We start from the raw sequence: 26,476 nt of genomic DNA, 5'->3' as shown, positions 1-26,476 counted from the left end.
ACTGATCAATACTTGTCAAAAAGAAGACTGTGAACCAAATCACCAACTTTTTATTGATTATGAAGAATAATGAACAATGTGTTTTTTCATAGAACACTTAGAAAAGTTAAACATAAATGTCAAAAGTAATGACGTTTTATGACCTCCCATATACTTAATGAGTAGAAATTAAATGTTAATGGGTTTTTGTTGGTTAATAACTAGCTCCTCCACTGAATCCAGTCCTTGGTTCCAGAATGCGTACGGAAATTCCACTGAGGATGCAGCTCCGACCTCTCCCTGTGAGAAGACCATTATTTCAATTAGGCTGATAGAAATTGGAATCAGTTGCAATTAAGGGTATGAGCTGCTAGAAAGCAAATTTATCAAAAGTAACAAAGAACCTCTACAAAATTATATTTCTGTCATAAGTACAGGAATCTCACTGACATGAAATGTAGCATACAACACAACAGCATACAAACAATATTTAATAATGTTTATATTGGGTAAAGGAAAACAGTGGACCGTATAAAAGGTGTTTACCTTCATATTCAAAGAAATAAGGCCAATTTCAAAGCATTTATCGTCACCTATTCTCCTCTGTATGTCGGCAAGCACAGCACGACAGGCGTCATTAGGAGATGAGCCCTTGGTAGCAGAAAACAGCAGATGTGAGAAATGTGAGCCAGATCTAATTTACTGAAGTACAAACATGTCGCTAATGGTTTAATGAGATTTTCATTGACTGTCTTCACTTTACACCACTACTATTTTCAGGATACCCAGATGCTCCTAGTATTCAACATGAAATGTACTGCTGAAGAAAAATTACAACTCCACCTTTGGATACATTTTGACATAATCCTATGTATAATTACCAAAATAAATACACAACTGTATGTTCATCCAAGGAGATAATTTAATTTATACCAAAACAGAATTACATACTTGTTTCATCAGCTGCACAACATGAAAGCTTGGGCAGTAGCACATGATTTTGTCTCCATCCCCAGTAGCTGCAGACAGAGAGAATATATATTTTGAAAGTATATACACTATATGGACAAAAGTGTTGGGACACCTGACCATAACACCAACAAGGACTTTAATTACATTGCTTTCGAAAATACATAAACATTAATATGGAGTTTGGGGTCTTTCTGTGGAATTTTTTTGCCCATTTATCCAGGAGAGCATTTGAGAGGTCAGGCACTGATATCAGATAAGAAGGCCTGGCTCACAATCTCCATTCCAGTTCATCACAAATGTGTTGGTGATGGGTTTGAGGTTGGGGCTCTGTGGGGGCCAGTCAAGTTATTACTTATTACAAAGGTTTAAGTAATTAAGAGGTGTCCAAATACTTTTGTCCATTTAGTGTATTTCAGATGTAAAGTCTCTAAAGTATCTATAGCCAATACTGTGTGTTCAATAGTACAAACTAATTTAATCAATAAAGTGTCAAATTAAATTAAAGTCAAAAGCAGAAAAAAAATACCCTACCTGCTGCAGCACCCACCTGAAAATACAGAGAATACAGTAGCTGTCATACTAAAATGGAATAAAACTGAAACTTGTCATACTTTAAAAAGCAATATAATTTGATAGTCAAGAAACAGGCTATGAGTTTAATGAGAAAAGGCCCTGCAGGTCCCACGACCCATAAAGTTGCACAGCTTACTGTATGGTCAGCATATAGACCACAGCCTGGAAGCGGAGAATCCCCCACCCTCCCTGGTGATTTGAAGGGAGCTCCTGAGGTAGAAACTCCTGCACAATATTTGTAAATTTAGGAACATAAAAATGTTTATACAAAAATACCTGGTGAATATCACATTTGTATAATTAGACTAATATTGATAGTGAATTATGGTATAATTATGAAATATGAACACAAATGTAACTACTACATCAGAACAATATTTTTTACAGAATTACAAATAAACGGGAAATGTAAACATTTTCAACCTTACCTACTGTTATGTTACCACTTAGATCGAGAGCAATAAGGCCTATATGAGAAAGTAAACAAAATTATGCTGGAATCTGCACAAAATGCACTGCTTAACTACTATAAAGCTTTCACAAAACGCATATTATAAACCAAACCTGTGAGAGCAAACATTTTTTCATTCTTAATATTCTCAGTCTCAACTATCCCACTGCAATTAGTCAGTGCATTAATGATTTATTGTAATATGCATAATTATACTTTTTGAATCTATATTCATAATCATAAAATTGAAACAACACTGATTATATACTAAATGTCACAATTACATTTTATGATATAGGCCATACTCCAAAAAAAAAATTATGGTAGATGTTTCCCTGCTAAGTGATTTACACAACCTGGTTGAGTCACCTGACTTAAAAAATTGGTTAGCCCATATGATTCACTCATCGATTCATATTAATGATTCATATTAATCTCTTACCTATTGTATCATGCCCACCTGCAACAGGTTTATTTTTTTCAAGGAATTCCTTTTGGAGTATATATAAAAAAGAAAACAGGAAAAAAGAAATTGAATATATATATTCTCTCTAGGCATTGAAATAATAAGTAACCGTGTGTGTGAATACCCGGTAAGCAGTAGCTGTATGGTGAGAGAGCATATTGTCATTGGCCTCAGATGTAAAACCCAGTTCCTTAGCAAATGCTTCTGCTCCATCTCCAACAAGCAAGCTGTGAGGACTCTTCTCCATTACTTTGCGAGCTACACGACATGGCTGTGCAATACTAGCAATGAAAACAAAAGTATACAAGATGGTTTCAGACCAGGCATTTTGGGAAAAAAAAGTTTGTTTTTCTCTCTAAGCAGTGCATTGCAAGTGAAAGCACTGTAACATATGTAAGAGATTCTACTGGAAAATACTCAAAAGACTATTATTTTACCCTCGCAGTGCAGCCACTGCCCCAAATCTCCCTGGCGCACCTTCCATAATTGCAGCATCACATTCAACCACTCCCTTGAAATTTGGATATCCTCCTCTGCCAACAATGTGCCGTCCCGTGTCTACATCATCTTCAACCTCTGAAAGAATATACCTTTTATTCTTAATCAGAAAAGCATAGATGCCTTGCTTTCGTTTATATATGAAAGATGCCACAATATCGAAAACTATTTACTTCATATGTATGGCATATTTAGTAAATACTTTTTCTTAAATACTTCCAATACATCCCTTAAATAAACAAAGTGTGCTAACATTTAGAACATACTGTTGGGATTCATATGAAAAAATGGGAATGCATTCTCTAATGATAATTACTGAATCTCTAGTAAACATAGTTACATAAACAATTGTTGAAGGTCCAAACAGATCCATAATTATTAACAGTACTTGTATTTATCAACCAACTTTAAATAATAAAAGTTACAGTATTTGACTGATGAAGAGCACAACAGGTGTGTATTTACCTGCTACTGCTGTTTCTACAACATCTGTAGCATTTTGTCCAGCTAGCAGCATACATCTCATTCTCTCCACTGCAGGACGAGAGAAAGACCATGTCCCCACAGCTGCCATTGGACTTGCATTAAAATATGTATACACGTATTAATCTACGGGAAACATTAATTTCCCTCTTTAGTGAGAGTTTTGCTGCCTTCACGTGCTATCGGAAATTTGATCATTCCCACTTCTGAAGTCGTGATTACGAGCTCATTGCATTCAAGTTTAGAAATGGGAGGGCGTTCATGTGCAATTTTTACCCAGGAAACTCGTATTTACGATAATTCCGAGAGCACATAAGCCCGAGGGTTGTTAAAACACCGTTTCAAAATAAAAGTCAGGGTGTTAATTGAAAGTGACAGGGTTTTTTTAATGGCCATGGGAGAGAGAGAGAAATAAACATGGATTATACTGTCACTTACTGTCGAAGTTGCATATACATAAAATGAAGTGGTCTAGCTTTAATCATACATGATTAAAAATACTAGTGTTTTGAATAAAAGCAAAACGTCTATTATTATTAATATTAATAGTAGTAATATTCTTAAATATTTTATTAATGGATGAAACAGCAGCAGCAGCAGCAGCTTTTTACTTTTACTACACTCTTTTTACGCTTACTTTTTTTTGCATAATTGAATAATTTCCCGTTATATTTTATAAAATGATTAAAAAAATAATAATTTTCTTGGTGTTGTTTATATGAATTGCATATATATTAAAATAGCCCATGATGCACCGGAAGCGCATAAAGAAGTCGGCGGAAGTTGTTGTGAAATCTCATGTTGTGCGCGCTCCCTGCGCTTCTGGAACTGTTCCACTCAAACTCACAGCCCGCCTGGTGAATACTGCAAATTATCGGTTTGTTTTCCCCTTTTTCACGCACAATCCGTGATACTATTTTGGGAAAGATGTCTGTTATATATTTAATATGAACTGTTTGAGTTTGTAACGAACAGATTAGCGCCACAAACTAGCCAAGCTAGCCATGTTGGGCTGCAGTCTGTTCCGTAGACATTAATCTTGTTCTGATCACTACTACCTGATTAATTGTCAACTCCATTGTCGCTTTCCATTGAATGTGAGTTGTCTTATGTTAATGGATGTTGATAATGTGATATAACATTGAGCCACACTGCAAAAAAAGCACAAGCCTTTACCTATAAACTAATCTTGGTGTATACAGTATTGACACGTTTGATACGTTCTGTACTTTACTTTTAAATTTACTTTCCTAATAAACTTGGAATAATGACACCCCGCAGGTTTTCATTTCACAACCAAACCCTGCAATTATGTTCCTCCTGTAAATATGCATATATTTATTGATTTACCTGTCTACAATACACGCAAGTTTCTCGGAAGTATTGTTGTGTAAGAGTTTTTGTTTGTTCTTTATTTCAGCACAGGTCTTTTGAATCCATTGAGGTCTTCAAGCTAGTCTTGAAATCACTACTAGGTTGTTTTGCTTCATAATTTGTCAATATGGAGCAGAACAACAGTCTACCTCCTTTCCCTCAAGGGCTGGCATCTCCGCAGGTGAGTAATGTAGTGTTGAGTAAACATAGTTAAGGCTGGAATACACGGTTTTAAAAATCTCACCTGATTTTCAGACACATGCATCTAACACTTACAAGTCGTTCCAGACACAACACAAACTCACACAGAAACGCCTTGTAGCTAGGAGAAGCACAACTAATTAAAATAGTCTCTGACTTTCAGCAAGTAGTAGTTACTGCTCCAGGCTGCAAATTACTGGGGCAAAAGTCATGCTGTGTATTCCAGGCTTTACATAATACAGGTATTTTAATCAACTTATTCAATTCATCAATGCATGAAATTAATTCAGCTCGTTTCTATTCAAAGAGTGCCATGACACCTGGCATTCCCATTTTCAGTCCTATGATGCCGTATGGCACGGGACTTACACCACAGCCAGTGCAGAACACCAACAGCTTGTCCCTCCTGGAGGAGCAGCAGCGACAGCAGCAGCAGCAGCAGCAACAGCAACAGGCAGCCTCACAACAGCAGGGTGGGATGGTGGGAGGTTCAGGCCAGACACCCCAGCTGTACCACTCACAGGTGTCCACGACTACGGCACTGCCAGGCAACACGCCACTTTATACCACACCTCTCACCCCTATGACCCCCGTCACTCCTGCCACACCAGCCTCAGAGAGCTCTGGCATCGTTCCCCAGTTACAGTGAGTTCTTTAGCTGTCAACACTGCACAATCCTGTTAGAAATGTTGTTGATTGCCTTTAAGACAAAAAAAGTTTTTTGAGCTATTAAAAAATAACTCCAGTCCTGCTACTGGAAGGCCACTGCAGAGTTCAGCTCCAACCCCAGTTAAACACACCTGAAGCAGCCAATCAAGGTCTTACTAGGCATACTAGAAACTTCCAGGCAGGTGTGTTGAGGCAAGTTGGAGCTAAACTCTGCAGGACAGTGGCCCTCCAGGACTGATTTTGGACACCTTTTCTAGAAGCTCGTAACATGACTGCTCTTTAGAATTTATCATATGTATTTCCATGTTATGTTGAAAAAAAGTTAAATTATAATACGTTTTACTTTTAAGGAATATTGTGTCCACTGTAAACTTGGGGTGCAAACTTGACTTGAAGACGATAGCACTTCGAGCCAGAAATGCTGAATATAATCCAAAGGTAAGACTAGTTAAGAATTTCTTTAAAAAAATTGACCTTAGTTTTTTATGCAACTTTTTGATCATTGATAATGCCATTTGACCATTAAAAAATAATTATAGGACAGGTTGTCAGATTTGTATTTTTCTGATTTGAAATATGTTATTTAAATGTGAGTTTGGCAAGCAGCTTTTGATATTTCACAATTTCCTCATTCAAGTAGATAAGAGTTGGTCTTGAATGCCCGAAATAGCTGCCTGTAGTTGTTGCAAATATGACCGCAGAGTGAACTGACCTACCTTGAAAGGGACTTTGCCTATTGTTAGTCTAACAGTTCATATAAATCAAAATCACTTTTGCAAGTGTACACTTTTTTTCTAAACATTTCATGCAAGGTCATCCACTTTGATTTAACACAAATTTCCGTTAATAACTATTTCAGCGTTTTGCTGCTGTAATCATGAGAATACGAGAACCCAGAACAACTGCTCTCATCTTCAGCTCAGGGAAGATGGTGTGCACAGGAGCTAAAAGGTACGAATGCCATCTTGCTGTAGTTTTCTTCCTCTCACACATGTAGAACTAACAGCAGTGTGTTTGTTTTCCTTTCTTGTGTGCACTCGCTTCTGCAGTGAGGAACAGTCCCGATTAGCAGCCAGAAAATATGCCAGAGTGGTGCAGAAGTTGGGTTTTCCTGCCAAATTCTTAGACTTCAAAATTCAGAACATGGTGGGCAGCTGCGACGTCAAATTTCCCATCCGATTAGAGGGCCTGGTGCTTACACACCAGCAGTTTAGCAGGTTTGTCTATTAATTATTTTTATTATTATTAATTAATATTGTTTTTATAGTACATCTCAAACTAAATTGAATGCTTTTCTATGCCTTATGAATAAATTAGAATATTCTACATTACTGTTTGAACCACTTAAAGGATTAGTTCACTTTCCAATTAAAATTTCATGATAATATACTCACCCCCATGTCATCCAAGATGCTTATGTATTTCTTCAGTTGAAAAGAAATGAAGGTTTGAGGAAAACATTTGAGGATTTTTCTCCATATAGTGGACTTCAATGGTCTCCAAATGGTTGAAGGTAAAAATTACAGTTTCAGTGCAGCTTCAAAGGGCTTTAAACGATACCAGACGAGGAATAAGGGTCTTATCTAGCGAAACAATCGGTCATTTTCTAAAAAAATTTTTTAAATGTATGTGCTTTATATAAACAACTGATCACCTTCAAGTGGTTCTGCCAAAACCGCACTTCCGTATTCTTCAAAAAGCTTACGCTGTATTTCCTACACCTTCCATATTCAACTTACGATCATTTGTTTATATAAAGTATATACATTTTAATTTTTTTTTTTTTTTAGAAAATGACCGATCGTTTCTCTAGATAAGACCCTTATTCCTCGTCTGGTATCGTTTAAAGCCCTTTGAAGCTACACTGAAACTGTAGTTTTTTACCTTCAACCGTTTGGAGACCATTGAAGTCCACTATATGGAGAAAAATCGATTGTTTTCCTCAAAAACCTTAATTTCTTTTTGACTGAAGAAAGAAGGACATGGACATCTTAGATGACATGGGGGTGAGTAAATTATCAGGAAATTTTAATTTAAAAGTGGACTAATCCTTTAAAGGGTTAGTTAATTACTCACTCACCCTCATGTCGTTCCACATCCATAAGACCTTTGTTCATTTTCAGAACACAAATGAAGATATTTTTGATGAAATCCGAATTAATTTTTTTTTTTTTTTTTTTTTTTTTTTTTTTTTTTTAGTCCCCCATAGAAAGCAACGTAATTACCACATTCAAGGTCCAGCAAAATAGACATCGTTAAAATGATCAACGTGACTACAGTGGTTCAACCTTAATTTTAAGAAGCGACGAGAATATTTTTTTGTGTGCAAAAACAAACTAAAAATAATGACTTCATTCAAAATTTCATCTCTTCCTGTCAGTCTCCTACACTGTTTACGTTGTATAGACAGTGCAGCGCTTCCAGGTTCTACGTCAGAATGCCAGCTCAGTATTATCCGGCTCCTGCGTCAGCATCACACGCATGCGTCGTGCTGCTCGCGTGAATAGCGTTGACCAATAATGAGCTGGAGTTCTGACATAGAACCTGGAAGTGCTGCACTGTCTATACAACGTAAACAACGTAGGAGACTGACAGGGGAGAGATGAAATTGTTGAATAAAGTCATTATTTTTTTGTTCTTGCAGACAAAGTCTTCTCGTTGCTAATCCCCTGAGATTTTGAATTCTTTGTGAGCATCATTCTGACTATGAGATGGAAAAACTGTAATACCTTTTGATATAAAACCTAATATCCTGCTTATACTTTTCCCCAGCTATGAACCAGAGTTATTTCCAGGATTAATCTACAGAATGATCAAACCGAGAATCGTCCTTTTAATATTCGTTTCAGGCAAAGTTGTACTCACAGGTGAGGTCATTGTTGTAATTAAAATGGCACAAACAGTACGTTTCAATACTAGTATGAGATTTGTGTGTGAAATTGAGGTTACATAATGAAAAATTTTTTTTTTTTTTTTTTCCTCTCCTCTCCTCTCCAGGTGCAAAGGTTAGAGGAGAAATCTATGAAGCTTTTGAGAATATATACCCAATCTTAAAAGGGTTCAGGAAGACTACGTAATCTCTGTGCAGCACACCGTTCTGTTACCGCTAGTGAATTACTTGCTGAGCCCACCGGTATGTCTGGGGTGACTGTTTCATTTACTTTTATAAGCTTGTAAATATAAAGGACACCTTTTTCTTCACTCAGAAAGTGGATCGATCTGAGGATAATGCTTTTATTTTACCTTTTTAAAATGTTTCTCACCCGCCATTTGGTTTTGAAAATACTGTTTTATCCATGTCTGATCATTTTAACAAAATCTTTTATGGTTTTATGATGTTATAATGTTCAGCATTTCATACATACTTTTACACATTCCCTTTGTTAGCAGGTTTTATGTGTATTGCATTACTGATTGTCTGTGTTGGCTGTCCATCAGTGAGAGGAATCAGTCTGTGGCAATTAATGCCCTCGTTGACCATTGCAAGAAAATTTTGTTTGAAGGAGCGCATTTAGGTTATTTTCTAACAAAGCTTTGCAAACAAGTATGCGGATCCTTCAGTTGTTGAAATCATTATGTGGATTTGACCATTAAGTTAGTTTTGAATGATAACCGTTGGCATATCTAACAGCTGAATTCCCATTTCATTGTATGATGTGCTGTAGGTCTCCCATAAGCCCCCTGTAAAGCACTGACATTTTAATTTAATTTGTTTGTCTATGTAACTAACTTACTTTGCTACATTGAATGCAAATAAATGTTTGCCAACTTCAGCTTATCTCTTCATTTGTACATTTCTACCTCCAAGTATGTTGAACCTCCTAGAATGGCAGTAAGACATATTATTTTGGTTGTGTTATGATTACAGTTTTTAGACTCAAAAGAATGAGGTAGTGAGAGATTAATTTGGATTTTTTTCCAGAACTATAAATAAAAAATGACACAATTGTATTGAATAACAAGGCAGGAAAACTGTGTTAAGATGTTGCTTTAGAAATAGCAGGTTTTATTTAATGCAAATACAAACTTGAGTCAGACTTGTTAACATTTATATACTACTGATCAAAAGTTTGGGGTTGGTAAGGTTTATTTTTACATTTTGAAGCAAGTCTCGGACTCAAAGACTGTATTTATATATACTGTATATATGACATCTTTTTATTTCAGTTAGGGACACAAATGGTGTATGTTATTGCCTCAAAAGAACCAATCCTTTATTGTTATTTCTTTATTACAAATGTGCTTTATGATACACAAGTCTAAATAGTAGTTCATCTGCATGGACTAATTCTACACTGCTTGTTCTCCTGAAAAGTCTTGTTTCCAGATGAACTCGGCAGAATATTCGGTCCCTTGTTCACAGCTGTCAGCACATGTGTAGATGGCCACTGTCCCCCAGTCTATGCTTGCATCTGTCCTATCCACTTTGAGGTGATTAAGTAACTGAGGCATGATCTGAAATAAACAGCCACAATTTAAACAGTGTTAAAATAAAATCTCAACGTTGCTTCACAGAGTAATGCATTAATCCAATTGTATGACATGTAAGAGATACATTAAAACAGCTTTGTATTTTAAAACAAGGAGTGTCAACAACTCTACTGTCATTTTTGATCAATTTAATACATACTTGCTGAATAAAAGCATTAATTTCTTGAAAACGAATCTTACTGACCCCAAACTTTTAAATGGTAGTGTTTAAGCAACAATGTGCTTTTTATATTTAACATATATTTTACATTACCTGAAATTCAAAGAGACGTTTAGCACCACATGGACATTCTGGAACTTCTTCATCACGTGGCACGTGTTCAGCTGACACCCAAAGAGGAGTTCCTTCTTTACAATACCGCAAAACCTTAAAAAATACATAGCCGTTTAATATATAACAGATATAAGCCATGGGTAGCATTTGCTCTTCAGGCTCTTGTAACCGACCTGTTGTGGTTCATTAGCAATTCGCTTCTTGAACTTCTGAAACACTTTAGTGTCCTGTGTTTCATGAAGCGCCATACTCTCTAGCTCACTGCTCTCCAAACCTGAGAGGGTACATAAAAACTGAATGACAAATCCTTGACAAGATGTAGAAATATCAAGCTGCTGAATCTGTCCATAAAGGCATACCGTTATTTACGCATCCCATGCTCTCTTGATCCAAACTATGGGATTCATGGAGTTTCTCATCTTTTGCTGGAAGCTCTTCTGATTCGGTAACAAGCTCCCACTCAGGAAAGAGAAATGAATTGAGCTCTTCTGAACTTTGAGAAGCTATAGATCCAAATATGAAGAAGTATATATTAAAGTTGCAATCATTAGAAATAATGCATAATCAAAGCATACACTCACCTTCATTTGAACATTCTTTCTTGTGCCGGTGTTTCCAGTCTATAGTCTGATGCTCTTTACTGCAGTATGTGACAGAGTGACATCGAGAGCAGGCTTTCTGTCCTAGACAGCCACACAGTCTGCACAATTTGAGCCCAGAGCTCAGAACCTGATGATCATCCATAAGGTGGTCTGGCTTCTCATCAGAAGGTGGATCAAAAGGGTAAAAGTCATTTTTCCTTGGGAGTTGACATCTGAACACTGGAAATGGGGATAAAGCAAAATACTGTAACTTTATACATATGTTATACAGAGGCTTGTACGATTAATACTAAACCACTTTTAGACAATATGAGAGATGATGCCAAATGAATACCTCTTTAATTAAAATATATATACATATATATACAAATAGCAAATCCATCAGAAAGTTCTACTCAACATATTTTGACAGCTCATGAATTACCTTTAAAACACTTGTTGTCATTTCTTGTATAGCAGGCTGGTGTCTTGCAGCAGAACACAAATAGTGTTCTGTGAAAGCATCGATCATATTCCATAACAGGCGCATACACCTGCAGAAGAAACACTGTTGGAAGTTTGCACTTCTCACACTGTAACTCAGACACAGTTGGCAAATCCACCTGGCTTAACCACGCAGGTCTCCCTCCGACTTTACTTGGAAACTGGTTGCTAAGAAGCTGCCATGATTCTGCCTCCTCTAAGAAGCCCAACAGGACCTCACGGTTTGTTTTAGTTTCTTTAACAGCTTTTGCAGCCATCTGTCACACTCACATAAAGCTAAGGTTTCAGAATCATGTGCGGGTGTCTGTTCATCTGAGACCGGGGCTCGGGGCAAACAAGATCTGCAACTAACGTTCCACACAAAAATAAACGGCAAGAGCTATAAAAACGCACATAATATACATGAAACCCACTAAATGTACCTTATTATATATGTGAAAATTATTAATAGTTAATATTATTAACTAATATTTTCTATTGACTAGAGTTAAACGTCTTTCTCTTGTTCTTGGGTGAATTTAAACCGTTTTTGCGTTTGTCCAATAGATGGCGTCACAATTCAATTAATTTGATTTTTTTTTACTTGCTTAAATTGCACATAAATTCCACTTTCCACTTAGCCATTACTTAAAAACAACATTAGAGACACAAATTACACATATATAAAAACTATATATATTCCAGCTTTATTTCAATTAACAAGAACAATTTTGAGTAGTTTTAGTTACAACACTGATCCATAAACATTCAGTATATCCACAATAGCAATGCATCAAAAATGTGATCTCAATGCAGCCAGTTGTCTATGCAGGTTCACTGATGGGCCATTGATGTTTATTCATCATACATAAATACATTGTATCGGAAAGTGGCAAAAATATATATATATATATATATATATATATATAATTTACTTTAATTATATTTACTTTAATTATTACTATTTGAAGAATTTAATAGGATTTATGATAGTGTCGATATCCATATTGCACATTGTTCTTCTAGAAAAAAAAACACCCATTAAACACTAAATTTTGACTAAATTTGTCAAACACAAATTTATATGCACTTCGCCCATTTCTGTTCTCAAGGACATTATCACTGATAACAAATAAAAATGCTGACGCGTGTATTCGCGGCAGTTCAGTTGAGTTTATCAGTAATGACAACAGGTCTGCTGAACTTCAGTTCACGGATGAATGCAGCTCACAGTGGATGATGTCATGGGCTCTGTCTCAAATCCTACTCAGCTGCCTACCTCGGGTACGGACAAAAATGCTGCGCGCGCCTCAAAACACTGTCTAGTAGGCGGCTGACTCTGCATTGAGACACAGCCACAGTGTTTGGGAGTAAAAGAGTAAAGTGCTCAGATCAGTTTTAGAGAGGGCGGAGGATGGCTCGCCTCATGAGGGCATAACGTCAGTGTATGTGTGGGCTTCGTATTTATTTTTGCTTTAGCGTTTCTTTGTTTTATGTCCAGATAAAGCAAACACTTCTTGATTTGAAATGTAGCTTTTAGCGGACTTTTTCCCCCCTCAAAAATAAATGGACACCGCGGTGAAACCGGAGACGGGCGCTCCGATCTCTCATTCACACGCGAGATGAATCGCTGAACCTTGCATTAAAACTCCTGGACGGTCAGTGTTTTCAGCGATGCCTCCGCAGGGAGGTGGAGAATATAAGCCTGTCCCAGGTACGGTTGTGCCGCCGGTACCCCCGAGGAGATTCAGGGGAAAAGATTTGTCATCCGCGGTGAAGAGCCGCTTCGGGTCTGCAGCGGAGCGCAGGGTGAAGTGCGTGCTGGTTGGTGATGGTGCAGTGGGTAAAACTAGTCTCATTGTGAGCTATACCACCAATGGATATCCCACCGAGTATGTTCCAACAGCGTTTGACAACTTTGCAGGTAAATATCACTCCAGCATTTAAAATCAAAACATAAAACTAAATGTAAAAATTAAAACTTCAAAACTTTAACTACTCTAACCACCTGCTAGAAAATCTAGCTTAAGATGGTGCTGCTGCTGTGTATTGGGTAAAGGTAGCTGGTCTAAGATGGCTATTAGCTTGTCCAAACTGCTGGTCATTTGCTTGATAGACCACCTTAGACCAGCAACAAACCAGCTACCATCTGGTCATTTCAGCTTAACATGGTCAAACTATTTTTTGGAACATGATGTCTATCAATACCAACTTGAACTAGTTAATGTCAATTTAGAATATATATATATATATATGGGTCAAAGACGGAAAAGGGTTTTCAAGCATCAAAACAATAAGTGTAATACAGCTTTGAATTGTTGTTGTTTTTCCATACACCAGAATGGGTCCTGTTTTTTTTTCCTGAGCAAAAATTAAATATTATACATTTTTACCATGATTTACAGAAGACACCAACTAAAATGTCATTCAGTGTAACAATCTTGTCAGGGATATTTACAACAAAAATCTATTTATGCCATATTAAAGACTTTTACCCCAAATGCTAATTACTTGTAATTTTACATTTTTAAACTTTGCCATATCCTAGGTTTTGCCCATTTGTCAGCGAGAATTTTTTACTCATTTAAAATGCAATAAAATTTAGTATGCTCACTTATTCTTTAATATATTTTAAAACGTACAGGTCAGAATAAGTATGTTGTTTCAATTTTTACATAAAGTGTTACACTGAATGACAATAGAACATTATTTGACCCACATTTTGACATTTTATTCTCCCAAAATAAAATTATTTCTCCCATTTGAAACCTTAAAAGTAGATGTTTTACTTGCATTTAATGTGCTTTCTATGTATATAAAATCACTTTTGTAAATTTCTTTTGATGCGGACATCTAAATGTCTTTGACCCATATTTATATATATATATATATATATATATATATATATATATATATATATAAATAATTATATTAATGATAAAGATTGATAAATTGAGTGACCTAATTCAGTTGATCACATGGCCACATGATGTTTGGCTGATGTTTTTATGGTTTTTGTAAGATCAGCAAGTTCACCAACCCAATTCAGTCTCATTAATCACAGTCCATGTGTCTTAATGATGTGCACTGCCTAAATAGGGTTAAATGTCGAACTGAATCTGTTCTCCTCTGCAGCGGTTGTAGCTGTGGACGGCAAGCCTGTGAAACTTCAGCTTTGTGACACAGCCGGTCAGGTCAGTCCAGTGAGCCCACTCAGCACCACCAGACCCAAACAAACCACCTCACACAAACACATTCAAGGCAGTGTAACTTCATCATGTCGTTGTATAAGGATGACATATTGTTTGCACAAACACATGCTGGTCGAAGCCCTCCGCTCTTAACTGTAAACAGACTTGTGAGTCATGTCCTAATTAGTCATATGGCTGCCTATCTGTTAGATAAGAACAAAAGTGATTCAGTGTTGTTTTGCTTACTCATGATAAGAGTTTCTGGTAAAGTTCAGCTGAAGTTTGCAGTCCAGGAATCATAAAGAAGTATATGGTTTATCCTATGGGAACACTATTATAGGTCAGTCAGTGTCTCTCTCCCTTTGTGGGAGGGGGAAACCAGCTCTAGGGGATCACAAATGGGAAGCAGTCTAATTGTGATGAATTGGGCTCGATCCGAGGGAAAGGGAGACCTACTTTCAGCCGGGGTACAGCTGGGACTAGTCACTGGAAACGTGAGATCAGTGTGTTTTCGATGAGTTTAGCAAGCTAAGGGGAGACTGTGAAGGGAGGCAAGCCAAGAGAGATTTGGATCAGTCCCGTTTAGGTCAGTGGAAATGGAGGAAGAAAGAGAAGAGAGAGACACAGAAAGACTTGAGATTTTTTTTTTTATTATTTATTTATAAGTTTGTGTGTGCTCATTTCCTCTACTTTTACATTTAGTTTTGCTTTTATTAAACATTATTTAAAATTCATCTTTATAAGCACTAATAATTTAATTAATAACACTGGGTAAATTAAATCTAGCAAATATCAAATGGAATTTTAATATCAGCCATTTATTGGGTATCAGCCATAACATAAAAATTACTATCAACGAGAATTTTTAAGGTGATGATGATACACGGGGCAACTTTTTGAGCAATGTTGCTGGGCAATGTTTTCGAGCGATGTTTCTTGGGCACTTTCCCATTGAGAATGGGCAACAAATTTTGATCTAAAGCATCCAGATAGAAATTTGTTGCCCATTCTCAATGGGAAAGTGCCCAAGTAACATCGCTGGGCAACATTGCTCAAAAAGTTGCCCTGTGTATCAACACCTTTAATTTCATAAACCAGATACCAACATACTTGCATATAAATTATATAAAATACACTGTTGGATGATTGTTTCTCTTAGGTTACAATGTGTCCAGTTGACTAATGTGAGAAGAAAGCTTCCTTGGTATATCAACAGAAACCAAGCTGGAGACTCTAAAGGAAGAGTAAAAGAGATGGAATGCAACAGTAATAAACAACAGATCTCACATTTTCTGTTCTAGATTGTATCATTTGTGCCGCTGACATCACAGTGGGTTCTGATATTTCAGAGAAATGGAATCATAAGCATGACCTGGAAGTTGGCAGTTTAGAAGATTAAAGTACCATTACTGTAAGATAAGGTTGCTTATTGGTGTTTGGAGAAGTTTTTACATCACTAAATTTATTTATACTACAATTTTGATGAAAAAAAGAGAAAAGAATACTTTTATTCTGTAAGGATGCATTAAAAAGTAACAGTACAGACAGTTACAATTTTTTTTTACAAAACATCAAATAAATGTTGTTTTTTTAAAACTTTATATTCACCAAAGAATCCTGAAAAAATGATCAAAGTTTCCACAAAATATTAAACAGCACAAATGTTTTCGACATTGATAATAAGAAATGTTTCTTGAGCAGCAAATCAGCATATTAGAACGATTTCTGAAGGATCATGTGACACTGAAGACTGGAGTAATGATGCTGAAGATTCAGTTAACAGTTATTTTAAATTGTAATAATGTTTCACAATATTACTGTTTTTACTGTATTTATGACCAAATAAATATAACCTTGGTGAGCATAAGAGACTTATTTCGAAAACATTAAAAAAAAAAACGTTTGAACGGTAGTGTATATTTCAAACATTTGTTTACAATAAACAAACAGAAAGAAAAAATAAAGAATACATATACAACAAATTTCTGACAACTGACAAGATGTTTAATAGTAAATCACAACTTCATAACTAAAGAAATCTAACAATTAACAGTATGAAGTTCTAAATGTACAGAGTGAGCAGAACAAAACACCCTTGGGGCCATTCACATTTGACATTTAAATCCAAAACAATAACAAGTGTTAGTTTCTCCTGGATGTTTATCACTACTGAATCTTTCTTTGCTCTGGGCAGGATGAGTTTGACAAGCTCCGGCCGCTGTGCTACACCAATGCTGACATCTTCCTGCTCTGCTTCAGTGTGGTAAGTCCCTCCTCGTTCCAGAATGTGAGGGAGAAGTGGGTGCCTGAGATCCGCCGGCACTGCCCGAGGGCGCCGATACTGCTGGTCGGCACTCAGGCTGACCTCCGGCAAGACGTCAAAGTGCTCATCCAGCTGGCCCAGTACAAGGAGAGGCCAGTCGACCCCGAGGAGGCCTGTGTGTGTGCTGAGGAAGTGCAGGCTGTCTCGTACATGGAGTGTTCAGCGCTCACCCAGAAGAACCTAAAGGAGGTGTTTGACACTGCTATAGTGGCCAGCATCCAGTACTCGGACAGTCAGCAACAGAAAAGGCTGAAGAAGCGGACGCCCGATAAAATGAGGAAGCTCTCCGAATCATGGTGGAGGAAATACTGCTGTTTGGCGTAGATGCGAGAATGTGATTGTACTGTTGACGTGGATTCGGTTAGACTTTTTTGGACAGAAATGGACACAGATCCATCTGCTTTATGAGACTGTGTTTGTGGGTGAACTGGAGCACAGGTGGCTGTGAAATGAATGGGACAGTTTAGAAAAGATCATCACGCTTTTGTCATAAAATGGAAAGATTCATAGACACTAGTAGTTGTCAGCTACATTTTAAGATCTTCTCTCCATTTGGAAAGTCCCAGGTTAACCTCAAATGCTCATGTGAACAATTCAGGGCAAGAGTCATCTGTCTTTCTTTACCTTATCTTTTGTTGAAGAGGGTTTCAAGTGGACTTAAGGGCTGTTTTACTATCAAAGATCTAGTTAGACTGCCAGATTTTCTCTTTTCATTCAAGCACTGTGAAAAGCAACCCTATTGGTCAATCTCTGCAAAAACATAGCATTTTATTGGTGTTTTAACACTTCTTCTACTTACATGAACAGGATTACTTGCCATTGTTATCCAGAGTGATCCAGACCGGATTCAATCTGAGATACTCAAGTGCTTCGTCATGTATCTGTCAAAGCATTAAGTGTTATGTAGAGTACAAGCAGATGTGGACACACTATCAACTTGACATCACTGACATTTACCTTGTTGTCCAGTGAGGGTGAATAATTGTCCATTTCAGAGACAGCAGGACGCTGGCACATCTCTCCAGGCTGTCTTGTTTACATTTGGAGTTAAGTCCAGACTCAAACATGCTGTGAGGTCAGGGTCTTTGAGTGTAAGTAAGTAGACTTAGTAGGCCAGTTGGATTATATATCTGGTCATTGAACCTGGAGTTTCATCAAAAACACAGTGTTTTGAGTGAAGCGTTTCAGTGCTGTCAGGAGGATTCTGATTAGCTCAGACATTCTTGGTTATTTATTGGAATATACACTAACGTTCAAAAGTTTAGGGTCGGCACTTTTTTTCGTTTACTCACCAAGGCTGGAATTATTTGATCAAAAATACAGTAAAAACATTGTGAAATATTATTACAATTTAAATAACTGTTTTCTATTTTAATACATTTAAAAAATATAATTTATTCTTGTGATGGCAAAGCTGAATTTTCAGCAGCTGTTACTCCAGTCTTCAGTGTCACATGATCCTTCATGTCATCCTGATTTGATGCTCAAGAAACATTTCTTATTATTATTATCAACATTGAAAACAGTTGTGCTGCTTAAAATGGAAACCGTGATGCATTTTTTTTGATGAATAGAAAGTTAAGAAACATTTATTTGTAATAGAAATCCATCATTATAAATGTCTTTACTGTCACTTTTGATCAATTTAATGCATCCTTGCTGAATAAATGCATTCATTTAAAAAAAGGTCTTACTAACCCAAACTTTTGAATGGGGTGTATGCTGGTCATTTTGGATGAAGGAAAAACTTATTTTAGAGAGGCCAGAGTTTTCAACCAGAAATAATGGTTGACACTGCTTTCCAGTTTCCGTTTAAGCCGATAAAATATTTGTGCCTGAAATTTCTAATTAGGTTTTTCATGCCTTTGCAGTTTATGGCACTTTTTAAAAGGTGAAATGTGTAATTTCCGCCCCACTTGCAGTCTTTTTGTTTGAGTTGGACATAATAACAACACAAACAATGGTGTAAGTTTGAGGATGGGACTATCTGTATGCTCAACTAATAGCAAATGATGAGAGATTTTAGTGTTGTTGTTTTTTTTTTCATTTCTGTTCTTTCAAAATTATGTAATTATTAATTCAATTCAGTTCTCAATTATTAATTCAATTGTTTCACAAATTGGGGACATTAGTGGCGCAGACATGACACACTTCACCTTCACAGAAAATCTTTAAAAAACTATTCTGCCATAATTGTGTGAATGCGTTTGGCAGGCACTTTTATCCAAAGCAACTTACATTGCCTTTAAGGTTTAAGCTACTAGTTGTGTATTTGTCGCCCCTAAACCATGATGTCAGCCACGTCATGCTTTAACAAGCATTACAGTCATATAATTAAATTAATTCTATATAAAATACGTGGAATGCTGTTCCAGGGCAAACTGCACTTTTTATCAGGCTTCCACGTCGAACGAACTGGAAAAGTCGCCTGCTGCTATGCGACGTGAATGAGTATTAAGCTGAATGACAGAGTAAGGAAAAGTTAATGTTTCACTGCATAAGCTGGGTTAGGTGAGGAAGAATCACTAACGTCACTAGTGGCAAACATTTTTCTCTCATGAGCACAGAATGAAGCAAGAATGAAATCAAGATGAGTTTTATGCTTGCCACTTGTACTGTTAGATTGTGCCAGAATGTGGCGAGGCGCTGAAATGGCGTTGAAACTAAGTGAATGGCTCTCAGCAAGTGATTACAGTGCTGTAAACCGCAAGTGTTAAAGGTGGCATAGTGAGAGTTGAACCCCAAACCAAACAATCATATTGATTTTAAAGGGATAGTTTGCAAAAATGAAAGTTCTGTCTTCATGTTGTGTTCAAACTTGTATGACTTTCTTCTGTTGGACACAAAAGAAGTTTTTTTGTCCATACAGTAAAAGTCAGTGTTGTTTTAAAACCTAATGACTTTCATTCTGTGATCGAAAACAGTTATATAAAATATATTCTTTTGTGTTCCACACATAGGCTCCACAGATAAAAGAAAGTCATACACATTTTGGATGACATCAGGGTGAGAAGATGGGACAGACTTTTCACTTTTGGATGAACTATCTCTTTAAGCATAGGCATATTGTAATCATAATCATTTATTAAGAAGTATATTGGTGGCATTCCTTATATTGTGAATCTAAGAATTGTTTCATATGTTTCAAACAACAGGCCTTAAGTTCAGACTGACCAAAGCAAATGAGCGCTACAGTGCTGTGTGCTTTCACAGGGCAGGATCAATTACTGAGAGGTTTTTGACAAGTCGCCAAACTATCACTTTGGACACGCAGTGTGTTTATTCACTGCTTTGATTTGCACGCAAGTTGCATTGCAGTGTTGTATATTTACTGTGTGAGTGAGCTCATTGCTGCAGCGTCCCACCAGACGGAACTGTTCAGGATCTGGTGGTCGTTCAGACAAAAAGCCGACATGCAATAACAGAGACCTCCCTGTACTGTAGATTGTTATCTTTCTCAGAATAAATATACTTTTTGTCTACTTATTGTCTGTGCATCATCTTTCATTTTCTTGGGATATGTTATGAAAAGCTATCAGTGAAGGGGATAATTTCATAATCTCAGTGCCTTTATAGTTAATAATTGGTAAACACTTGTCTTGCCTGCAGAAATAATGAGGCTTAATGGTGTCTGTTCGGGTTGTGTACAGTTCATTGTCTATGTTGTCTTTTCCAATATTCTTTTCATTAATGCTTAAATTATACTATTGTATGGTTATAGCTTAAATGTTAAATTTTGCAAGTGATATCTTATAATGTGACTTTGTATCTCAAATTATGACTTTATATCTCACAATGTGACTTTAAAGAAGCTACTAAAGACGTATTTAAAACAGTTCATGTGACTACAGTGGTTTAACCTTAATGTTATGAAGCGACAAGAGTACTTTTTGTGCGCCAAAAAAACAAAATAAAGACTTTATTCAACAATATCTAGTGATGGGCAATTTCAAAACACCGCTTCATGAAGCTTTGAAGCTTTACGCATCTTTTGTTTCGAATCAGTTGTTCGGAGCGCATATCAAACTGCCAAAGACAATTTACTTTATATCTCACTTTTTATCTCTCTGTGTGACTTTAAATCTCGTAATCTGACTTTATATCTTAAAATATAACTATATCTCAATTGCGAATATATTTCAAATTATGACTATATCTCACAATGTGACTTTAAATCTGTTAATGTGACTTTATATGTCAAAATATGACATATAAGTGTCAATTTATCTCACAATCTAACTTTATCTCGCAGTGTGACTTTAAATCTCGTAATGTGACTTTATATCTCAAAATGTGATATTTTATCTCAAAATATGATTTTATATCTCACAATGTGACATTATACATCGCAGTGGCAACTTCGTTTCTTGTACCAGTGACTTTATATCACGCAAACTTTTATCTCAAAATGTGATTTTATATTTAAATACTTATAGTCACTTGTTAATAAGGAAATCATGGAGATCCTACTGTATATACTTCATGTGAACAGACTAGACTTTAGCTGCAGGCGATGAAATGACTAATATAAGCAGGGAAGCTATGGTGGTTGCTCTGTGATGCCTTTGTCAGTTTGGTTGCTTTATTGCCAAGGCTTTATTTTATCTGGCTTTTAATCACATTTCCTCAAGTACTCAAAACAATTAAAGTGGCGTCTGAGTTCATTAGCTCCATTGAGCTGCTTTCTTAAACAGCTGACATGCACTCTCTGAGCTCTAGACGCCTTCACTGTTAACAATGACATATTTGGGCCACTTTTATCCAGTTGCTTCATATTGCATGTTTCTGTGTGGCAGATGAACAAAGGAAAACGTCAGTTTGCAGCCCTCTCGACCAAAAGATCTCATGCTACAAATAGCTTTTAACATTCGGGCCATGAATGAATCAAACATGACAGGCTATAACCTTTGATAGTTTAGCTACATCACCCTACACAGGGAGCTGGAACTCAGTGTCCATTGATGGACAGTATTCAAAATTCTGTCAACACTATGATGGAACATTTGACTTCATCACAGCTGTGGTGACATAAGTGAAATACGAATTGTAGAAAGAAAAGCTACATTCTCATCATACAATGTTCATAAGATGCTCTTGATCTAAAGCCTAACCTTTGTTTTGATAATTGAGATTATACTGCTGGTCACCGGCATATGTTCTGTTTTGGATGCTGGTCTTTATTTTGGTTTTCCCAGTTATTCAGCAATTATTCAGCAGTTTTGTTGGTCTGCCTGCTAGACCACCAATAACCGGATAGGGAAATTCAAGCTGGTCTAAACTGGTCTTTTATTGGGAAATCTGTTTCTGCCTCAGAATAAAGAAATAATAAAAGGGTCATGTGACTTTATGGCCTGGTTTCACAGACAGGGCTTAGATTAAGCCATGAGTACTTAGTTAATTTAGGACATTTAAGTAGCTTTTATAAATATGCCTTAGAAAAAACATTACTGGTGTGCATCTTGAGACAAAACAATGGCATATTATAAGATATGTCAGTGCAAGTTGCTGACAGTTCGCAAAGACCCGTCCTCTTTAGTTACTGTTGCTGTGTCCGACAAGCTATGCCGCTCTCACATGTTCTCACGCAGTGAAAAATACATGGAGCAAAGAGGACACTGACAACGTGTCGACAGACAAGACAGAGCATGTTACTTTTGATATGAAACAAAATCTCAAATTTTGTCATTTTTAAATAATTTTAAACAATAAATACCGTTTTGAGGCTCTTTAATGTGTCGTGACAGATCGCTGTAGCACCTCAGTTCAAGCGGCTTGTGAACCGACGTCAGTACACACCATTTTTCAAATTTAAGTCCGCTGACGTTAATCTACTTATGTTGCCTTCACGTGCTATTGGAAATTTGATAATTCCCACTTCTGAAGTCGTGATTACGAGCTCATCGCATTTTTGGGAGGGCGTTCATGTGCAATTTTTACCTGGGAAACTCGTATTTACAATAATTCTGAGAGCACGTGAAGGCAGCATAACTGCTTTGTCGGACATAACAGCAGATTCGGCGTTATGATTGGTTAGATTGCCTGTCAATCAAACTCCCGGTGAAGGGTCGATTGATATATCACAATTGTGAATATGTCTCACAAAGTCAGTTTATATCTCAAACCATTACTGCATAATGTTACAACTTTTGGTAACACTTTACAAAAAGTTTCCATTTGTTAACCTTAGTTAACTATTAGTTAACACAAACTTTTTTTTCACTCTAAGGCTAAAACTTCTATATATTTCTACATGCAGGATAAAGTTAAAAAAGCCTATGTCTGTGTGTAGGCTATATGAGAGGAATATTATGACACAGCAAGACAAGATCCAGGAGGATTTGCCTCCCGGAGACTCCCGATCAAGCAGGAAATGAAGGTTCAGTCATATTCTTCAGTGCTGAAGAGGACAGACAGGAAGAGAGCTGATCTGGTGATCACAGATATCTTTATCAGACAATCACAGTGCTACTTGGTTATTTATTGCTCTCAGCTCATGGTTATAATTAGACCTTTACGGTGCATGTCATCCTTTAACCTCTGCACATCTTCCACATATAAGAACGTTATCAACAGGGACAGAAGTAGCAGGGACAGCAACTGAACTATGGAGTTTCCGTGAAGTAAATCAATCTTCTGTGCTTGTTATGTGTGCTCAAGACCTTGGGAAAATTCCAGTGTTACTTCCCTCAGTGACATCATCACCTCACAAAGTAGCTCTGTTTAGTTATCAGGGTCCGGGCACACATTCTTTCCAAACACAATGAAATGAAATCTGCGCTGGCCTGTATTGTGTTGTGACTGCTGACAATGCAGGTGAGGGTTAATTCAATCGACCAGCTACCCAAAATCTTGGAGTCTGGTGGCCATTCCACTCGGCCTGATGCTTTGTGCGATTATGGGTCAGGGTTGAAGGATCTGCGTACCAGTGTAAGGGCTCCCACAAAGCACTAAACGCACTGTGAAAGCAAGGATTTGACGGCTGCTGACAGGCTGAGGAATTCCAGAGTACCACAGTGTCTGAGAAAGCCATTGCCACGTCCCGTGTAGCCAAGAGAAACTATTTTCACTTGCAACCTCTTTGAAAAGAAGAAAAACAACAGAAAAAGCTCTTTGACAGATAATTTCTAACTCCTACGCATAGCTTTTGCTTCCACGGATAATGGGAGGTTACTGGATTTACCTCAGCAATTCAGAGCAATATAAAAAGAATAAAACTAAATGAGGATTTATCACAGTGCATGAAGGTTATCGTACTGAGTGCAGTGAACAAAGCATAATTTAATGACAGCAGGATGCAAGTCGTTCTGTTTGTGGATGAAAAACAATGAAACAAGACAATAGAAATAGCTTGATTCTATCACATCAGCTGAAGTTTGCAAAATGTGATGGGACATAATTGCAATTTTTTTTGTCAATCCACATTATATAAAACCAAGTCTTTTGTTTCTTTAGACATGCTTTAGTGTGAAAACTAAGCACAATGAGTGAACTGTGATCATTTACTGAGTTTGTTTGGTCACACTTAAACCAACAGAAATTATAGACCTAATGTACCAGAGAAACAAGCACGCAGCCATCTTTGGAATTATATCTTTTTACTTCCGTTTTTGCGGAAGCTCTGTATATTTCTATGGCATTACTGTCAAAGAGTAGTTACCTGGTTAAGTGGATTTACTTATTTTAGAGTTCAAGGATTAGTTCCCTTTGAAATGAAAATTAGCCCAACCTTTACTCACCCTCAAGCCATCCTAGGTGTATGTGACTTTCTTGTTTCTGACAAAGAAAATCGGAGAAATATTATTAAATATCCTGACGCATCCGAGCTTTATAATGGCAGTGATAGGGTTCAATGAGTATGAGCTGAACAAAGTGCTTCCATCCACATCCATCCATCATAAACGTGTACTTCACACAGCTCCAGAGTGTTAATAAAGGCCTTCTGAAGCGAAGCGATGCATTTGTGTAAAAAAAAAAATCCATATTTTTAACATAAACAAGTTATGAAGTCGAATATCAAGCTTCCGCCAGACCGCCTTCCATATTCAACGTACGCAGAAAGTGTAAAACTCTTGCAGTTCACAAAGCTTACGCTTCGTCATGCGACTTCCCTATTAAACTTACGGAAAAAGTGTAATTGACGCGACGCCAGTTTACACTTTCTTCGTAACTTGTATATGGAAGGCGGTCTGGCGGAAGCTCGATATTTGACTTCATAACTTGTTAAATGTGGATATTTATTTTACACAAACACATCGTTTCGCTTCAGAAGGCCTTTATTAACACTCCGAAGCCGTGTGGAGTATGTTTATGATGGATGTGGATGGAGGCACTTTGTTTAGCTCATACTCATTTAACCCTATCACTGCCATTATAAAGCTCGGAAGGGTCAGGATATTTATTAATATTTCTCCGATTGTCTTCGTCAGAAACAAGAAAGTCATATACACCTAGGATGGCTTGAGGGTGAGTAAAGGTTGGGCTAATTTTCATTTCAAAGTGAACTAATCCTTTAACAAAAGTTATCATGAGCATTGTAATATTTGAAGCGGACGTCATAACAATTGTTATTAGACCGGGAAGGTTTTAAAACGAGCAGTTCATTCATAAATCCGTAAGATCTTACCTTCATGCTGTGGAAATACAAACCGGAAGACAGCGCTGAAAAGGGGTGGGGCTAAGGTCTATAATTTTCAATAAATTAAATTATTAATTTTCTAAAAATTAAAATAATAAAAGTATATTATATTATATTTAAATATTTCCAAAGTAGTTTTAATGTGTTTGTATGTTTATTGCCCAATATTGTAATTTTAGTTCAGATGAATTCATAAGAATTTAGAATTCACAATAATTATTCTAATTTATAAGGGTTTAAATCAAGATGTTTGAAACCATCGGAGAAAACAATCATTTATGCAATAGTTACTTGTGACAATTTCTCTATATGACAAATAGCCCTGGTTTCTCCTGCATCAACAGTTTCACATACTAGAGGCAGAGCAGAGGGGAGGGCACTACAGAACAAAATGGCTCAGGGTAGACTTACAATCCCCTTACACTTATTAAGTTGCATAAGCACATACTGTCACCCAAATTTTCACAGAAATTAGTCAAGGTGCTTAGTTACTGGAAAAAGAGGGGGGAGAGGGTAAGAAGAAAAAAGAGAGCCTCTTTATGAGAACATGTGCAAAGTGAATGAAAACTCATGTGTTACTATGGAGCATTGTTTCTTAACACTGTGATTACAGTATAGAGGACAGCTGCGAGCCAGTCATGTCACTGTAAAGAGGTGAAATACACCCTGATCCCGTGTCTTATGTAAGCGCTCTTTTGTCAGGGCTGTTAACCAGGGGGCACTTGTGTTTGTGTGTGTTTGATTGTTTGTGAGGAGAGGTCAGGAGAGACCAGCATCATGTGTAACAGTTCTGGCTACAGACCAGCTCTTTCAAACACCACATGTATAGACT

At 36.9% G+C, this 26,476-nt stretch overlaps 4 protein-coding genes across 5 annotated transcripts; 2 read left to right on the top strand and 2 right to left on the bottom strand.

The window, feature by feature from the left end:
* Positions 1 to 34: 34 nt before the first annotated feature.
* On the bottom strand, positions 35 to 3,773 carry zgc:153169 (uncharacterized protein LOC767799 homolog). Its single transcript, XM_051918080.1, has 10 exons — positions 3,405 to 3,773; positions 2,879 to 3,017; positions 2,566 to 2,722; positions 2,418 to 2,466; positions 1,953 to 1,991; positions 1,661 to 1,749; positions 1,483 to 1,498; positions 931 to 998; positions 526 to 630; positions 35 to 279 (listed from the first exon to the last, which is right to left on the bottom strand). The coding sequence occupies exons 1-10, from the start codon at positions 3,511 to 3,513 to the stop codon at positions 169 to 171; spliced, it is 882 nt and encodes a 293-aa protein (XP_051774040.1). The 5' UTR covers positions 3,514 to 3,773; the 3' UTR covers positions 35 to 168.
* Positions 3,774 to 4,157: 384 nt separating this feature from the next.
* Positions 4,158 to 9,439, top strand: tbp (TATA box binding protein). 2 transcript variants are annotated; one of them, XM_051917586.1, is made up of 8 exons: positions 4,158 to 4,299; positions 4,843 to 4,977; positions 5,305 to 5,642; positions 6,017 to 6,104; positions 6,526 to 6,617; positions 6,716 to 6,883; positions 8,439 to 8,533; positions 8,664 to 9,439. In XM_051917586.1, the coding sequence occupies exons 2-8, from the start codon at positions 4,924 to 4,926 to the stop codon at positions 8,741 to 8,743; spliced, it is 915 nt and encodes a 304-aa protein (XP_051773546.1). In that variant the 5' UTR covers positions 4,158 to 4,299; positions 4,843 to 4,923; the 3' UTR covers positions 8,744 to 9,439. The 2 variants fall into 2 exon arrangements, with proteins under 2 accessions (XP_051773546.1, XP_051773547.1); XM_051917587.1 differs by having other exon boundaries at positions 4,186 to 4,299; positions 4,848 to 4,977.
* A 204-nt stretch (positions 9,440 to 9,643) lies between these two features.
* Positions 9,644 to 11,847, bottom strand: pdcd2 (programmed cell death 2). The gene is made up of 6 exons (XM_051917585.1): positions 11,458 to 11,847; positions 11,013 to 11,252; positions 10,791 to 10,934; positions 10,605 to 10,705; positions 10,411 to 10,524; positions 9,644 to 10,121 (listed from the first exon to the last, which is right to left on the bottom strand). Exons 1-6 carry the CDS (start codon positions 11,771 to 11,773, stop codon positions 9,957 to 9,959), a joined length of 1,080 nt encoding a protein of 359 aa, XP_051773545.1. The 5' UTR covers positions 11,774 to 11,847; the 3' UTR covers positions 9,644 to 9,956.
* Positions 11,848 to 12,795: 948 nt separating this feature from the next.
* Positions 12,796 to 20,491, top strand: rhoua (ras homolog family member Ua). The gene is made up of 3 exons (XM_051917402.1): positions 12,796 to 13,419; positions 14,631 to 14,689; positions 16,881 to 20,491. Exons 1-3 carry the CDS (start codon positions 13,170 to 13,172, stop codon positions 17,331 to 17,333), a joined length of 762 nt encoding a protein of 253 aa, XP_051773362.1. The 5' UTR covers positions 12,796 to 13,169; the 3' UTR covers positions 17,334 to 20,491.
* Positions 20,492 to 26,476: the final 5,985 nt, after the last annotated feature.

The sequence above is a fragment of the Ctenopharyngodon idella genome, chromosome 13 (genome assembly GCF_019924925.1).
Source record: "Ctenopharyngodon idella isolate HZGC_01 chromosome 13, HZGC01, whole genome shotgun sequence".
In the NCBI taxonomy this organism is placed as follows: Eukaryota; Metazoa; Chordata; class Actinopteri; order Cypriniformes; family Xenocyprididae; genus Ctenopharyngodon; species Ctenopharyngodon idella.
This window is presented reverse-complemented; position numbering and strand designations above follow the sequence as displayed.